General features: G+C 38.5%; 1 protein-coding gene across 3 annotated transcripts in view; it reads left to right on the forward strand.

The window, feature by feature from the left end:
• ANKRD46 (ankyrin repeat domain 46) overlaps positions 1 to 17,643 on the forward strand; it is a 42,966-nt gene extending 25,323 nt beyond the window's left edge. Inside the window, exons 2-6 of one of the 3 annotated variants that reach the window (XM_050800723.1) lie at positions 3,971 to 4,061; positions 4,875 to 4,976; positions 8,625 to 8,962; positions 10,475 to 10,633; positions 15,655 to 17,643. In XM_050800723.1, the coding sequence (XP_050656680.1) occupies positions 8,652 to 8,962; positions 10,475 to 10,633; positions 15,655 to 15,871 (687 nt within the window). In that variant the 5' untranslated portion in view covers positions 3,971 to 4,061; positions 4,875 to 4,976; positions 8,625 to 8,651 and the 3' untranslated portion in view covers positions 15,872 to 17,643. The remainder of the gene's footprint in view (positions 1 to 3,970; positions 4,062 to 4,874; positions 4,977 to 8,624; positions 8,963 to 10,474; positions 10,634 to 15,654) is intronic. The other 2 variants (XM_050800722.1, XM_050800724.1) reach the window with 2 other exon arrangements.
• Positions 17,644 to 18,114: the final 471 nt, after the last annotated feature.

Here is an 18,114-nt window from a genome sequence, read left to right on the forward strand (position 1 = left end):
TTATTGGATTTCCCTATGTCTAGACTTCAAGAAAAATTAATGTACCAGGCATTGCAATCAGCCAGTATATATAGACAAATCAGACCCATTTCTTGGCTTCTAGAAACATATTCTGGCAGGAATTTTAGGACGGTTGTGAACAAGCAACAAAGTTTTACATGAACTGTTTTCTCCTGATTATCTTGACAGCTTACAGTGGCTGCAGGGCACATTGAAAATATATAAACTAAATATGAAGCGTCACCCTGCCGCTTAAAGCAGTATGGCCCTAGACTCAATGCCTGTGGGCCTTAGGAATTAAGATCACTCTGTTAGAGAAATAGTTACTGTTTAAATAGCTGCTGAAGATAAGCAGACTGAAGAAATATATTGTTAATGTTTTGGGAAGGATTTTAAATTGTTAAAATTCTTACTTGCTTACAGCTAAATTTCTTTTCAACATGGCTTTTTTCCTTGCCCAATATCTTTGGATTTTTGCAGAGCTCAGGTTTTAAGAACAGTAATTTTAAAGTACTAGCAGTTTAACAGATTTAATGACTTCACTGGAAATTTTTGTTTTATAGTTCTCTGAGATTGTATTTTGAAACAACTGCATCCTCCTAAAAGGATAAGAATAACCAAGTGATAGAATCTAGATTTGGGGTTTCATTTACTGTGGATCATTCATTTTTTCAGTTTTAGTACTTTTCTTTGACATTAGAAAATGGCAAAGGCAATAAGATCTGATAGAATATCTTTCCAGCTGTGTCGTTTTTTCCTTGTGTTTTGCTGAAATGTCTGGTGCTTTGATCTCTTACCAAAATTGCTTGTGTAGGCATAATGTAGTCAGTCCATTTGAAGCAAGAATGTGGTACTTAGTCCTGCCTTTCCAAATGGCCTTTCAAAATGAAAAATCAATCTATTATGTATTCTTGTTGATATTGGATATAGAACAGTTTTTAGTTATCATAAGTATGCATTAACTGAACATATTTTCTCCATTAGTTGTAAACCATTAAGGATACTATTATATCTTAAAGTTTTACAGATTGACCTAAGATTGTGGATCGAGAATTTGAGATATAAAAGAAAATTAGGCATGATTTTTCCTCAAGTCAGTGAATCACAAGCTCCATCAAAATCTTTTTATTGTTGTTTGGGTTGGGACAAGCGCGCTGGTTGACATAAGAAGCTCTTGTTGCCGAGATCTAAGTGACTGCGCCATGTGAAGAAAGGATAAATGACTCTATCTTCATCGAGTCTCTCAGGCTGTGCCACAGAACACAGAGTGAGGAGTTTTAAGTGTCAGGCTGCACCAGCCCTCTAAAACCTGACCCCCAAAGTTCTGCTTTTAACAATGCCAGCTAGTCTGCCTCTGAACCAGTCGTTGGACACTGTTCCTCATGGACACTGTTCCTTGGGAACCAGGGCGCTGGTCAGCAACCAGTGTCCTTTCTGGGGCGTGGTTATTCCCATATTGGCTGTTCTTGCACTAGACTACGTGGTTTTTCCTCTGCCAGGAACCAGTTATTTTATTTTTCTTTCCTGAAGGTCTTCACTCCCCACTAGATGTCACCCCATTATCAGAAGCTGCTTTATTACCAGGGGCTCAGTGCTGTACGCAAACTTTCTTCTGTACAGCTGAGGACGGTCTCCCCAGAGCTGTGCTAGCCTGAAAAGGATAATAACTTATTTTTGAGTGCTAAGTCATACAGCTAGTAAGTAGCTGAGCTGGGGTTCAAACCCAGGCAGTCCAGCTCCATATATGTTCCGGGTGGAGTAATCAAGTTCTTTTAACAGCATCTGACAAGAAAATTGTCTCTCTATGTACACTTGTAAGAGTAGTGCCTTTCAGGAGAGTCAGACTATCACATATCTCTCCCCCCTACTTTTCCCACCTCTACAAGCAGGCTTCATTGTGTTTACTTAGGTTTCACATCCATTCACAGGGGCACAGACTCAGTCCTCAGTGAATCTTGAAAGATTACTGGTTCATTATTGACACTTTAATTAGTGCCTCTAATTCTGTTTGTAGAATGGTTTTTATTAAACACTCCCTTTGGTAAATGCCAGTATATCCACCTGTGACCTTGCAAATGCTTGGTCCTACAGGTTCTTCCATAAATAACCTGACACTGAGACACATGACTCCAAAGATGACCTTACGTTCTTCTTGAATGGGGAAAATAGACACCATCATGCTCAACAGTCTTTTAGTCACAATCTTTAGGCCTTCATACAACTCACCAGTTGTTCTCCTGACCATTTATCCTAGAGAAATGAAGATTTACAGCCACATACAAAAAAAATGTTTGTAGAAATTTTAACAATGGCCAAAAACTGGAGACACCAGATGTCCTTCAGTAGATGAACTGTTACATTGTGGTACACCCATGCCACGGAATACTGTTCAGCAATAAAAAATGGACAAACTATGGATACACATAGCTACCCTGGATGAATCTCCAGAGAGTTAGGCTGAGTGAAAAAGGCCAATCCCAAAAGGTTCCTGTATGTGCTGTATGGCTCCATTTACACATTCTTGAAATGACAGAATTAAAGAAATGGAAGACTAAGTAGTCGTTTCTAGGTGTTAAGGAGAGACTGGAATGGGAGGGAAGCAGGAATAGCTATAAAAGGGCAACATATGAGAGATGGTTTGTGGTGATGGAAGTGTTCTGTATCTTGACTATATCAATGTCAGTATCCTGGTCGTGATGTTGTACTATAGTTTTGGAAGATGTTACCATTGGGGAAACTGGGTAAAGGGTGCACAGGATCACTGTGTTAGTTCTTACAATTGCATATGAATTTATAATTATCTCAAAAAGTTTAATTTAAAAAAGTCTTTACTCCACTCATTTGACAGTCGTTAAATATGTGCTCTGATTTGTATTCACTTTATGACTTCTTAGGTCAGCTATTAATAGAGTCTAGTGAGTAAGGTCTAATTGAGGTCTTGGAAGTTTTCTTGGCAGGTTTCTAGTAATTTAGTCTAATGAATTTGTGTAATATTAATATGAAATCACACAAATCTGTCATTTGTTCAAGTGTATTTTCTTATGGGGCATTGTAATACCCTTAGAAAATGGCAGACTGGGTACGGTGGCTCACACCTGTAATCCCAGCATTTTGGGAGGCCAAGATGGGTGGATCCTGAGGTCAGGAGTTCAAGACCCGCCTAGCCAACATGGCAAAACCTCATCTCTACTAAAAATACAAAAATTACCCAGGCATGAGGGCACATGCCTGTAGTCCCAGCTACTGGGGAGGCTGAGGCAGGATAATCACTTGAATGCAGGAGACCTCTGCAGGTGAGTTAAGATTGCACCACTGCACTCTAGCATGAGCGACAGAGCGAGACTCTGTCTCAAAAAAAAAAAAAAAGAAAAGAAAAGAAAAAGAAAAAGAAAATTACAGAAGCATTGTCTTTCTTGTGGATTTAAGAGAACATTAGGATTATTGGCGGGCATAGCCATATGAACTATAATTCTATCTCTAGATAAAAAACAAAAGTTATTCTTTTTCCATAATGTGAGCTCTGCCACATCCAGAATAACCCACTTGCACCATTTTAATTAACATTGAAAATTGAAACCAAATCATACATTAAAGACAGGCTCTAGTTGTTAAAGACCCAGCTCTAGCTGTCAGAACAAGAGAGGAAAAATATTAGGCTTTGGGTGAATACATAATATTTGTTTAAGGAAACCAAGTTAAGTGGCTCCATGATATGAAGTTTGTCTACATTGATACTGTAGTATCACAAAAAAAAGTAGGAAATGAGGAGCGTAGATGTTTGGTGTATTATCATGTCTTCGTGAAATTTGCTGACCCTCATGTGGGACTGGTCCTGACGTACAGTTTGTCAGCCATTGTCATCAGTTCCAGCTTAGCACTGATAGCCTTTATGATACAGTCTGACTTACATATTGTAAATGGAGCTCCATAAAATACCATTAATTATTTCCCTATATAAATTTGTTCACAGGGATTCGATAACGATGAGCATGGATGACCAGTAAAAAGTTAACCTGTATTTCACCCTGACCAGGAATTTGGGATTTGGACTTGATAGCATGGTATCTATCACGTTTCAGGCATACAGTGAATGTTTGTTTCATGAACTAATATTGCTATTTTTGTGGTCCTTACTGCCTGCCCATGGCCCTGCTTCCACGGTCCCTCCAGAGAAGAGTTGAGCGGGTAGACAGGGTGCCCTTGAAGTCTCTCTCAGTGCAGAGGGGTGTAGCCTGGGCGGGCCAGCACCACAGTTAAGGGGGAGCAGGGTCAGGCTATGTAAAGAAGATTACAGATAGATTTGGGCCAGGTTTTCTTTCACGATGAAAAGACAGGGAAGGGAACAGATTTAAAGAGATTTAAGTATCAGCATTCAAGGTAGATTCGAAATATTTTTTCTTAAATGTATCCTGTTTGGTTTAAATATAAGTATTGGCTTTTTTAACTTTCATTTTTTTTCCCATTATGAGTAGTATTTTATTTATAAAAATGCTTTTGTGAACTAATCTGGGATGTAGCCTCCATTTATAATGTGAAAAATATGCATTCTGAATTCCAAGTAATGACTGAGAGAATTTTTGGAGCCCAGTTTGTTCTTTACTGATGGCACATAATTTGGTTCTTATTCTTTTATCTTTCTGTCTTGCTTTCTTGTTTGTGGGCCACAGAGCAGCTTCTATTAAGTCTGTGGCCTTTGCTTCCTTTTCACTACTTTGTTACTCATCATGTATTTTTCTGGCTTCACAAGTTGATGCCTCACCTACAGATTTTCTAGAGAATTTCTACAGGCTCCGTAACCTGTCTGTATTTAATAGAACAGTGAGTTCTGTTTCTCACCACACTTCTGTTATAACTGAATTTTCTATTTACTGTAGATCCTTGCCAGCACATTACAGAATATTTTTGTTGAACCTTCTTGAGAATTCAGAGAAACTGCTGAGTGACCACTGAACGAAAGATCTAATCTTTAGAGTTACGTGAGTATTTACTACTGTGGACTTCCTCACAAGATGTGAAACCTTCAGTGAACCTCTTTAGGGCAGATTCAGTTCTGTGATCAAGATGAAAAATATCTATCATTGGGCTTATTAAATGTGGGATTAAGTTTAGCAGTAGCTCAGGGACACAGAGAAACTGACAAAATACACACTTATTCTCACCTGAAAAATAGACACAGAGACTTGTATTTCTTGCTGAGCCAACATTCAGAAGAATCCTAGTCTGCAAACCACAAGAATTCTTACTGTGTTTGAATCAAAAACGCCAAGTAGATTTTAAAAATTATTCTTCAAAATTTAACCAAAACACATTACCTTTTGAAAAGTACTTCATATGTGGCATTTCATTATTAAAAAGGTTTATGATAGCTTTTCCATTTTTATGATTCAATACTATGCAAGCTCGTCCAACCTGCAGGCCAGAACAGCTTTGAATGCAGCCCAACACAAATTCATAAACTTTTAAAAAACATTCTGAGATTTTTTTTTTTTTTTTTTGAGACGGAGTCTCGCTCTGTCCCCCAGGCTGGAGTGCAGTGGCACGATCTCAGCTCACTGCAAGCTCCGCCTCCTGGGTTTACGCCATTCTCCTGCCTCAGCCTCCCGAGTAGCTGGGACTACAGGCGCCCGCCACCTCACCCGGCTAGTTTTTTTTTTTTTTGTATTTTTTAGTAGAGACGGGGTTTCACCGTGTTAGCCAGGATGGTCTTGATCTTCTGACCTCGTGATCCGCCCGTCTCGGCCTCCCAGAGTGCTGGGATTACAGGCTTGAGCCACTGCGCCCGGCCCTGAGATTTTTTTTTTTGCAATTTTTTAAAGCTTATCAGCTATCATTATGTATTTTATGTGTAGCCCAAGACAATTTTTCTTCCAGTGTGACCCAGGGAAGCCAAAATGTTGACACCCTTGCTGTAAGGGAAAATATTTAGATTACCCTCACAAAAGAATTCCTGACTATTTTATTGAGTAAATTCTTCTCATTGAGTTTTTCTGTGTGTTGGTTTGGTTTGGTTTGGTTTGGTTTGGTTTGGTTTTTTGAGATAGGGTCTCACTCTGATGCCCAGGCTGGAGTGCCGTGGCTCAATCTCAGCTCATCGTAACCTCAATCTCCCAGGCTCAAGTGATCCTCTCACCTCAACGTCCCGAACAGGTGGGACAAAAGGCGTGTGCCACCATGCCTGGCTAATTTTTAAATATTTTATAGAGACAGGGTCTCTCGCTATGTTACCCAGGCTAGTTTCAAACTCCTGGGCTTCAAGCTATCCTCCTGTCTTGGCCCTCCAAAGTGCTGGGATTACAGGTGTGAGCCACTGTGCCCAGCCAGATTTTTAAAAAAGTCATCATATGTATCATAATCTGAAGTTTATTTTAATCTCTGTATTTTTAAATCATAAACATATATTTTTTTCTTATTTGAAATTATTCTTAGCCCCTTTTCACTCTTCATTTCATATCCAGTGAGTCATTAAGTTGTGCTAATTCTGTCTTCTCTATTCCTCTCCAGCGTGTCCCCTTCTGCCTGCCACTGCCTTAGGTCAGGTTTTCATTTCTTGCCTATATGGCTGCAGTGACCTAATGATTGATCTCCCTGCCTCCAGTCTTTTTCTCTGCAATCCAAACCCTCCATATTGCCATCCAAGTAATCTTTCTGAAAGACTAATAAGACCGTGCCATTTCTTTGACTTAAAATCCTTCAATGGGCTGGACTCATTGAAATAGTAGTCCCAGCTATTTAGGAGGCTGATGTGGGAGGATTGCTTGAACCGAGGAGTTTGAGGCTGCAGTGAGCCATGATTGTACCACTGCACTCCAGCCTGGGTGGCAGAGTGAGAACCTGTCTCAATTTAAAACAAAAAATCCTTCAGTGGCTCCTCACTGAAATTCAGGTATTAAAAAAACCTTACTGTGGAGTTATTAGGAAGATTAAATTAAATTCATTAAAACCTCCTAGTTGGCACCTGGCTCAGAACGAGTCTCAATATATGTTAATGCCCACTCTTCCCACAGAGAGCCCATGGTAGCAGCAGAGCCCTTGTGTAAGGCAGCCCCAGATTTTGGGACAATGGCTCTGCTGAGAAGCCAAGTTGAAAGGAATAGGGGCAGCAATCTCACCAAACTCAGCAACCAGGCTTCCCTGAATCCCCTTGAGGTTAGGCACAAGAATAGATGGGTCTAGCATCCAGTTCCATCAGTGTTTCAGAAAGAGACTTTACCTGATCAGCTGTATAAGCCAAGTCCATCTGTGACTAAGGTTTTGTAACCTAAGAACTAAAAAGCCATCTCTAGAAAAGCATTGGTGTCTGCGTTTCTGTTTTCTTGTCAATTTTGTAGCGAAGTTTCTTTTGACAGGCTTTAAGTCTTTCTTAAATGAACCTAGGGGAAGAGAGAGAGACCTAGTTGTATGCACTTTGGTAGAGCAGAATGTCCTGAGAGTTCAGGTGCAGCAGGCAGGTGCTGAACTCTCGCCTGAGTTCAGGTGCACCAGTGGGGCCGGGAAACATCCGTGAAAGAGATGTGGGCAAACTGGTGAGCTGGATGAGTCCTAGAGATGAAATTCACATCAGACCTGGTTGAGATTGCTGCTTTGTCCTGACTTGGTATTCCCAGACAGCCCTACTTGTTTTTTTCTCACCTCTCAGTCTTTGGACAGTGGGAATTTGGCACAGTCACATATTGAGATAACCACAGAGCACAGCAGAATAAAATCAATACTGTAAAAAGAAGCATAATCTGAATTGATTTCATGCTCTGATTTTTAAATTCAGTTTGTTACTTTCCTTAGCCTTTCTCTTAAAATTTGTGCTATAGGCCAGGCACGGTGGCTCACGCCTGTAGTCCCAGCACTTTTTCTAGGCTGAGGCGGGCAGGTCATGAGGTTAGGAGTTCAAGACCAGCCTGGCCAACATGGTGAAACCCTATCTCTACTAAAAATACAAAAAATTAGCCAGGCATGGTGGCAAGCGCCTGTAATTCCAGCTACTTGGGAGGCTGAGGTGGGAGAATCGCTTGAACCCAGGAGGTGGAGGTTGTAGTGAACTGAGACCACGCCACTGCACTCCAGCCTGGGCAACAGAGTGAGATACCGTCTCAAAAAAAAAAAAAATTGTGCTATAAACATAACATTCTACAGGTCTTTGTTGAGTATAACTTCTTTTCATGCAAGTAGTTTTAGTTACCATGTAGAATATCTCAAATACAAGAAGAAGCAAATATATCAAAGATAATCAGTTTGTTTAAATATGAATGTCTACCAGCAGTAGCATTTATATATGGGTAGTTCTTTGATGTTTAAACATCATGTTATCTATGTGTTCTGACAACGTAATACTTAAATCTAAGCTATTATATCTTGCTTAACTTTAAAAATATCTCTTAATCTTTTTACATGATGAAAAGCAAAATAGAGCTTTACAGTAATTAAAATTTTAATCCAGCAGATATGAAGAAAATAAAATGTTTTAATGGAAAATAAAATATAATTGATAACTTTGTTGTTGTTTCTGTTTGGTAAAGTAATTTATTAGAGGCAGGAGGCCAAAAAGGATGAGAAATAGTGCTTTTCTAAATGACTCCTTTGCCTTGATTTCATTTGTCTTCATGGTATCTCACTCACCTGTTTCATTACAGGCGTGTTCCATCCACCACATCAGAACAATGTCGTATGTTTTTGTAAATGATTCTTCTCAGACTAACGTGCCCTTGCTACAAGCCTGTATTGATGGGGACTTTAATTATTCCAAGCGGCTTTTGGAAAGTGGCTTTGACCCAAATATTCGTGACAGCAGGGGCAGAACAGGCCTTCACCTTGCAGCAGCTCGAGGGAATGTGGACATCTGCCAGCTACTGCATAAATTCGGTGCTGACCTTCTGGCCACCGATTATCAAGGAAACACAGCTCTTCACCTCTGTGGCCATGTGGATACTATCCAGTTTTTGGTTTCCAATGGACTCAAAATTGATATTTGGTAAGTTCTCTATGGTTTTAGAAGTCTAGTCATTTCTTCCCATTAGTCTCTCAGCTGATAGTCTTATCTCGGGTCTTTGGATTTTGTTTTCTCGTTAATCAGTTGAAATAAGTTCAGAAAGGCATTGAAGACAGTGTAATCCTGTTAGGCAAGTAAGGGAATGAGGGGCTGACCTCTAGGTTTTTGCTGAAGCAGCATATTTTTTTCTATGAAAATAGTGGGTAGTTTCTGCTACTAATTAATTGTGTAGTGTTACAACAAGGGAAGAAGAAGAAAAGAACATTTGTTGAAAATCTATGAGCTGGACCCTGTTTACTTGTTAGCTCATTTAGTCCTCAGAATGAAGAGCTCTCACGATAGGTGTTTTCTTCATTGTACAGATTTGATAGTTAAGACAAAAAAGGATTGGACAAAGTTCACACAGTTTATAGAGGATTTGAAAAGGTCACAGTTTATAAGGGACAGGGCTGGAATTTGAGCCTAGTTCCACTGACTCTAACGCTTGTGTGCCTTCTGTCATGTAATGCACCATGTGAGCTTCGTAATCTCCCTGGAGTCCAAGATCCTTTTATACTGAACAATTTGAGGAAGTCATGGGGCTTTTTGTTTGTTTTAGTGATACTCTGCTTTTTCAGTGGGAACGATGTCAAGTCACCTGTAAAACTGAGCTTGACCTTTAAATTACAGTTACACACTGCCCTAATTTATTGATGCCATAACGCCCCTAAATCTGAATAAGACAGTAAATGCTTCTGTTTCTGCAGGACACAATGGGGTAGGAATTGACTGCAGGATTTAATGTGGTTCTCTCCTATTATTAGCGTTAAATAGCTGTGTGAACCATGGCAGCTTATTTGACATTTTTTTCTTAGATGTTAAAAAAAAGTACTCGTCTCATAAAATGTAAATATCAAATAAGAATGAGTTTAGAACTAGATTTATCCACTTTTTTTTTTGACTATATGTTCTCTTTTTCCTTTTCCCTGGAACTAAAAAAAAAAAAGAAAGAAAGAAAAACAAGGGTTAATTCAAAATTCAGCTCCACTGGATGTTTGGCTCAGCTCTGGGTTTTACTTTTGAGTTAATTGGACCCATCTTTCCCCCCCCCCGGTGATTTGTTTATTCTTCATAAACACTTTCTGTAGTACAATTCAGAAAAAAAATGGAGGCACACAGCTATAACGTCCACCACAATCTGCTGTTGAGGAGACATTCAGTGTGAGGATGGGGCTGGAGGTGGGGGACGTGTTTGGGTAAGAGGATAATGGCCTCTGTGATGAACTGTGCAGAAATCCCATCAGGCAAGGTCTGATTGCAGCCTGCTGGTCAAGGCTTATGGTAGAAAAGTTGCAGTGAGCCACATACTCCTTTGGTTCCCCACGGCCCTAGGGTAGGTCCTAATTGGGCCCATTCTTTCTTCACTGAGATCTATACAAATGGGTACTAAAAATGGAACTGACAATGTAGTGTAACTGCTGTGATGGCTTCTTTATTTTTATGAACTTTTTTTAGCAATCATCAAGGTGCTACCCCTTTAGTTCTGGCAAAGCGCAGAGGAGTAAATAAAGATGTCATCCGATTGCTGGAATCTTTGGAAGAACAGGAGGTAAAAGGATTTAACAGAGGAACCCACTCGAAACTGGAGACCATGCAGACAGCTGAGAGTGAAAGGTACTGGAAATTTTTTTTTTCTCTCACTGTATTATTCATGCTGGACTTGAACTCCTGGGCATTCCTCCTGCCTCAGCCTCCTGACTAGCTGGGACTATAGGCACATGCAGCCACGCCCAGCAAGATAATATGATTTTTTAAGGGGAAAGTCACTTTAAGTACCTGGATTTGTGGTAACTTTGTGAACTTTAATATTCATTTGCTTTTAAGTGCAACTTGAACTTTATATAGGACCTTATGGCTGCAGATTACAATTGAGAAGCTATTAACAGAAAGTACTACATGTCATGTGCACATAATGTTCTGTTAGCCACCTGCTGTATTGACAGTACAAAGAAGAAATAGTAACAACTGAATCTAAGGGAAGGAAACTGGAGCTTTGGTTTAAGTACAGGTCACAAAAAGAATGGAATTTCAAAAAAAAAGAGAAGTATAAGTAAAGCCAAGAACTTGGGCAATTTTAGAAAAGACCAAAAGGTAGTTTCATGGATAGGGAAGTGGACTGCTGAGAAACAAGAAAACAGGAGAGGGAAAGCAGGATAGTATTTAACACATGCACAGTTCAGTAATGTGAAAGTGAAAGTGATGATCATATGAGTTGGAGCTAATGAAATTTGGACTCCTGTAAGTAATTGAAGCTAAGATGTGGTGACTGACCGGGTCTTGAATAGCTCATCATGTCTCATCTAGAAGCAATGGAGAACACAGTTCAGGAAGCTCCAAAAAGGTGGCAAACCATCTTTTCTCCTGACATCACTGGGCTCAATACGTAAAGTTAATAGGCCAGACTTAGTTCCAGTAGCATATAGTCTGATTGACCACCATGCAGTTTATACACGTGAAGGAAAAAGGATGCTGAGCTTCCATAGTCTCTTCCTAACATTCTCGGTAGGTTGTAAGTAGAATAAACAAGGGCCCACATCAGCTGTTTACCTAGTAGCTGATGGACTAGGACTTGGATTTAGAATCACATAGTCCACTTAGACCATTGGGATCCTTGTTTCTGTGAGTTCTAGATGAAATCCTCTCTGTTTTCCATAGCTCACCGTTCATTTGATTCCTTTGTACCTGTTTTTGCTTTCCTCCTCTCTGTGCCAGTTGATGTGCTCTTTGGGGACCATTAATTCCGCTCTGAAGCTTAGGTCTGTTTTGTTTAGATACTTTCAAGCACTTAGTACAGTCCTGAGGAAATCCAGGAGCTTTACTTCTGGAACAGTGCATACTCCTCATGAATGATCACTGAAAGCTGACAGATAAACAAGAAGTCAGAGATGTATTTACAAGCCCTTTTTTTTCTCTCCTGTGTACTTTGGATTGACAGAATGGCATAAGCACTTTAACAACATTGAGTTAACTATTATTTGTTACAGATTTGTTCCTCCAAAATAACTTGAAATTTATTTTTATCTTTTTATAAAATAACATTAAGTACTTTAAGCTTCTTTACCATGAAAAACAGCCAAGAATGTGTTTTTGTTTGGAATATTTTTAGGGCCTTTATTTTGTTAATAGCCAGTTTCTTGGCACCTCTTTAGCAGAAATATACTTTTGGCCTTAGTTTGCCTCAGTTGTGATTACTTACTAAGAAGTGATTAGTACAAAAAAATATTCCATTGGATGAGCAGTTGAAGTACTCCTGCTTCCTTCACATACCTGCCATTTCACTGCAGCATGAGCGTTTGTATTAATTGTAACACTGTGTAAAGCTCGTTTCTCAAAAATTGAGTTATTAACACTTTTATTGCCTAGTTTTCCTATCTTACTTCTGCCCCTCAGTTTCATGGTAGAAATTCAGTGGTTGAAGTTTAAATCAGAAAGTTGAAAGGTAATGTCGTTAGGAAAATGCAGATGAGGACTACAGTGAAATGCCACTTCACACCCACTAGGATAGCTGCAATTAAAAAGATAATAACAAGTGCTCTGGAGGATGTGGAGAAATTGGAACCCTCATACACTGCTGATGGGAATGGAAAGTAGAACAGCTTCTTTGGAAAAGTCTGGCAGTCCTTCAAAAAGCTACACATAGAGTTACCGTCTGACCAGCAGTGCCACTTTTAGGAATATACCAAAGAAAACTGAAACATATGTCCACACAAAAGCTTATATATGAATGTTCATAGCATCATTATTCATAATAGCCAAAACGTGGACACCACCCAAACATCCATCAGCTGACGAAGGAATACACATCATCTGTTCATCCAGTGGAATATTGTTAATATGATTATTTTGTACTGATACATGCTACAGCATGGATAAATTTTGAAAACATGCTACATGGGAGAAGCCAGGCACAAAAGGCCACATATTATATGATTCTGTTTATGTGAAATATCCAGAATAAGCAAATCCATAGAGACAGAAAGTAGACTAGGAGCTGGGAGAAGCGGCAATGGAGGAGTGACTGCTAATAGTACAGAGTTTCTGATAGAGGTGCTGAAAGTGTGCTGGAATTAGAAGAGATGGTTGTATAATTTTGGGAATATATGAAAAGCCACTGAATTGTGCAGTTTCAAAAGGTAAATATTATGGGATGTGAATTATATCTCAATAAAAAGTAGAGGAAAAGGTTTAAAGAGATTAGCTAGCACATGGCATTATGGCATAATTGTGTAACAGCTTTTTCTAGAGCAGAAGATAAAGCAGGGTTTTAAATGTGTTTACTATAATATTTTTCATTTCTCTTAGGAGTCCCCCGAGACAGAACAACTTCTACAGGCCTTAGAAGGGACTATAAATCAAGTTAATGAAAAATATTTCCCCACTCCTCCATATAAACTCTTAAGTTTAATTCCTTTTTACTTTGTAGGTGTGGGATAACAAAAACAGTTTAGCTGTCACATTTTTTTAAAAAGGTACACACAAACACAACCCCCAAAGACAGTGTAGATACCACGTTTTTAAAAAAGGATTACACACACACCCCATTATGTTAGAATCAGATATTCCCTGGACAGTAGAAAGCATTTCATTGGATAAAGTCTTTATAGAAGATCCTGATTGGCAGCGCTTCATGAGCTCTGAAGAGCAATGAGAGAATGCTCATTGAATTTTCATTTTATACCTAACATGTTTGAGTATAAGGGCATGTCAACTCATAATCAGTAAATTTTACATAGGCCAAACTAAGCCTCTCCAGAACTTTGGTATCCATTTGTGGTTTTACTCTTTTAGGCCTTCTCAAAATTCTAATCTTATTTTTAAACTTGCTCTCAAGTTGTCCGAAATTACTGTATTGCTGTAGATTCCCACTGAAAACATCATCTCTTATTCAGAGAATAAACATGTTTTAATTATTTAAAAAAAAGTTTGGGTGTTAAGTAGACTGGCCCATTAGGAAGTCAGTTTCCCATGATCAGAGAAGACCTCTAATGATGGTAAAGGCTGAAAGACTTTTGTTTGATGGTATCAAGAAGTAAAATAAAGTTGTAGGTTAAAAAAATGCCAGTTTTGCATGTTTACTCATAGTTCATAGTGAATGAGACTCTAAGAGATTGTTTTATGGGAGTTAGGAAGGATAGTAATGAACTTTGATAACCAGTAGATAGTTGGTTCCTATGATCATGGTCATTGTGGCTTTAATCTAAATGATACCCTCTTATTGGGCCTGTATGTTGTGACATAACCATGGGTGCTCTTCCCTTAGTGCTTCCAAGTACCAAAGTCAGATGCAGTTTCTCTTTGTGGTAGTCATATTTCTCATTGATAAAGTTCTGAAAACCAGAATCAGTGTTTTTATGGTATTTGCACTACCTTATTTTCAATTAGACTAGCCTTTATGCAGAAGAGAAATGAACATATTCTGTCTTATTGTACAAGATAGAACTAAAACCAGTAGGAAGAAACTATTAAGAATTCCTAATGACTAGGCCAGCTGTGGTGGCTCATTCCTGTAATCCTAGCACTTTGGGAGATCAAGGCAGGTGGATCACCTAAGCTCAGGAGTTCAAGACCAACCTGGGCAACATGACGAAACCCTGTCTCTACTGAAAATACAAAAATTAGCCAGCCATGGTGGTGTGCACCTGTAGTCCCAGCTACTTGGGGGGCTAAGGCAGGAGGATTGCTTGAGCCGGGGAGGTGGAGGTTGCAGTGAGCCGAGATCACATCACTGCATTCCAGCCTGGGCGGCAGAGTGAGATTCTGTCTCCAAAAAAAAAAAAAAAAAAAAAAATTCTGATAACTAGATGAGTCCACATGGACAACAGGCTGAAGAGTAAGCTTCCATTATTAGAGAATTACACTTAAAGAAGGAATTCCTTCATTGGTCAGATTATTGAACTAAATTAATAAAAATTCCCTTTTAACTTTAAGATTCACACACACTATATAAGTGACTTTTTAGATTTACTCATCTTTCCCACCACTGCCCCCTCAAACAGACGTTTGTTTTCTCAGTTCTAGGGCCTAGAAGTCTGAGATCAAGGTGTCACAAAGTTGGTTTCTTCTAAGGCCTCCCTGCTTGACTTGTAGATGACTGTCCTCTTCAGGTGTCATCACCTGCGTGTCTGATTATTCATATTAATACGTTCTTAAATTATGAGTCTACCCTTTGAATCTTCTAAATTTAACATAACAATAATGTATTGTGGTTTAATATCTTGATGGAAACAACTCATTTAACCTATTTCAAGACTTCTGCTCAGGACACCTTAAAAAAAATAGAGATGGGGTCTCGCTATGTTACCCAGGCTGGTCCCGAACTCCTGGGCTCAAGTGATCCTCCCTCCTTGGCCTCCAAAAGTGCCAGGATTACCGGCATGAGCCGCCATGCCCAACCAGGACCTTTTTAACAGAATTGTTAACTTGACTTTACTAAATTCTAAACCAAGAGAAACATACTCATTACCATTTAGCAATTTACAGTTTAGGATATATTGTTCAGATACATAAGCATGTAAGAGTGTATATATGTATGTGTGTGTGTGTATTTGGTCTTTTCTAAATAATAGTCCTATAGTTTTATGTTTTTGGAATTGCTGTGTTTTTTAATGCCCTTTTTGCTCTTTCTTCTTCCACAGTGCTATGGAAAGCCATTCACTCCTCAATCCCAACCTGCAGCAAGGTGAAGGGGTCCTTTCCAGCTTCCGAACCACGTGGCAGGAGTTTGTGGAGGATCTGGGCTTCTGGAGAGTGTTGCTTTTGATCTTCGTCATTGCTTTGCTGTCTCTTGGCATTGCCTATTATGTGAGCGGGGTGCTGCCCTTTGTGGAAAACCAGCCTGAACTGGTGCATTAAAGGAGCTCATGGAAGATGAGGCAATGAATTGCCTATTTCCTGGCTTCCAATGTTTGTTCTCAGTTTCTCAGAATTTTTCTTAGTGCAAAGCAGTGAGGGCGGTACATGTTTCTTTTTGCATTTTTAATTATTGTAATCCTTTTAGATAACGATGTGTTCATTTGAACTAACTACATATTATGATCAAGTATATTGCATCCTAACGCTACCTCTGGCTCAACCTGACTTTGTAGGAAAACCTGCACATAGCCTTGTTTGGTAAAAACACAAATGACTAGAGAATGGAAGATAAAGGAAGAGGCTAGGAAGTCCTTGCTGTCAAAACCTTATCCTAATATAGGACCAATTGAAGTATTCAAAAAGAAAAACAGTGTCTTATATGATTAGTTTTTGTTGGTGGTTTTGTTTTCATTTATTTTTGCAAGAGCCACTTTTTATTTACTGTCTCTAGGGACAAGAGATAATTTAAAACTTGAAGTACTTTTTTCAAATCTTGTGCAGCAAATTAGTATTGTTAGAATCTATTCGGCTTATTTTAATATTTTTAAGTCTAGTCACAAACCAAACAAAACTTTTGAAAATGAGCTATATTTTGTTCAAAGGTGATTGATTTGATCTTGTATTTATTTGTTTTTAGGTTAATTTTTGATTTTTTGTAAACTGCTTTGCTCGTTAATATCTGTGAAAAATAAACGAGTTCATTTTGTTCACTTTCCGATTTTCCCTAGTACCCTATTCATCAGAGATAACCATTCAGAATTACAGTCAGAAAATCCTTTTTCTATTGAAGAGTTAGCAGGGAAAAATAATTCTGATATTTAACTGTCATAAATCTGTAGTGCTATTATAGTGAAAAATTCAGTTCTATAAGCTAGCTGTGTTGTCACAGTTTTATCATAGTTCATAATTATTTCATGTGCAGTTCTATTTAGAGGCCCTGTTAGACTTTTAACAATCCCATCCATATCTGTAATTCTCTGATGGCAAGAATGGATGGAGCATTTCTGAGTTAACGTGCTGAACAGTATTGTACTGGGTGTCATAAACTCTTTATGAATGGTAATATTATGTAAATTGAAATCTGGCCCTCAAACTATATTGCAGCTTTCAGCAATATGTTTGAAGGCCTCTTTTGTTAATGATCCTGTAATGTATGAATTATGTTCTTGAGTTATTAAAAAAGAATATGAAGGCTTGATAATTATTCATTGGGTAAAGTCAGGAAATTGTAGTGAAAGAACTAATGGTTTTGTTTTTTGGAATACAGGCACCTAAGCTATTGCTAATTGAATTGCTGCTAGAATTAGAAATTATGCTTTAGAATAGAATTGGTATTTCTGTGATTCTTTTTGCTTCTTGGTGTTTTCTCTTGTATCTGTATATCTAGTATTGAGGCTCGCTCTTTCATGTGGCTTTATCCTCTCTCTAATAGCTGTTGTAAAATTCCTGAGTAACTGGCTGCTTCAGGATCAGCTTGCAGAGTCTTGCTTTTAGGTTAGATACAAAGTAAATCATAGTTGGTGTAAATACAGCAAAAAACAGCTGGCTTTAGAATGGAGAACACTACAATTCAAATTTGAAGTATATTCAGAAGAAAACTTTGCTTTACATTTGTTTGTAAATCTAAACAAATATGCAAAATTGGTCAAAATGTAAGTATATAGCATTTTTGAAGATTAATGGTTCCTTGTATGTGCTGATTTCTTTGTATTCTGTTCTCTGCATTCATCATTCAGGAATACTACCAATAAATGTATTTATATATCCCTTAATCATGATTTGTCTTTTTGTTTCTTTTTTTTTTAAGTGTATTATAGTTTTTCTTGTAATCTGGGGATTTTGTAACGGATTGCAATTAGCTGCTTTTTAAAACACAGCTTTTTTTCAAACCTAATGTAATAGGTATATTGAGTTTCATTTATGTTTGCCTTATAAATACTCAAACTAGTTTGAGTGAATTGCTTGTAGATTTAAGGGTGATGATAATAACTACCACAATTAAGCCCCTCCCAATTATGCAAGTTTTTAGCGTGCCTCACCTCATTTTACCCTACGCTCCCTTGAGCACTACATGTCCCCAGTTTATAAGATGAGAAAATGGACACAGGGAAGGCTAAGTAACTTGTCCAAGGTCAAACAGGTAGGTCTTGGTAGAAGAGGGATTCTAGATTAAGGCTCCAGCCCCAATTATGCTTGCTCTTTCCTCCTGTCCCACTGTCTTTCATGAATCTGGAAATGGAACC

Source organism: Macaca thibetana, chromosome 8, assembly GCF_024542745.1.
Source record: "Macaca thibetana thibetana isolate TM-01 chromosome 8, ASM2454274v1, whole genome shotgun sequence".
NCBI lineage: Eukaryota > Metazoa > Chordata > Mammalia > Primates > Cercopithecidae > Macaca > Macaca thibetana.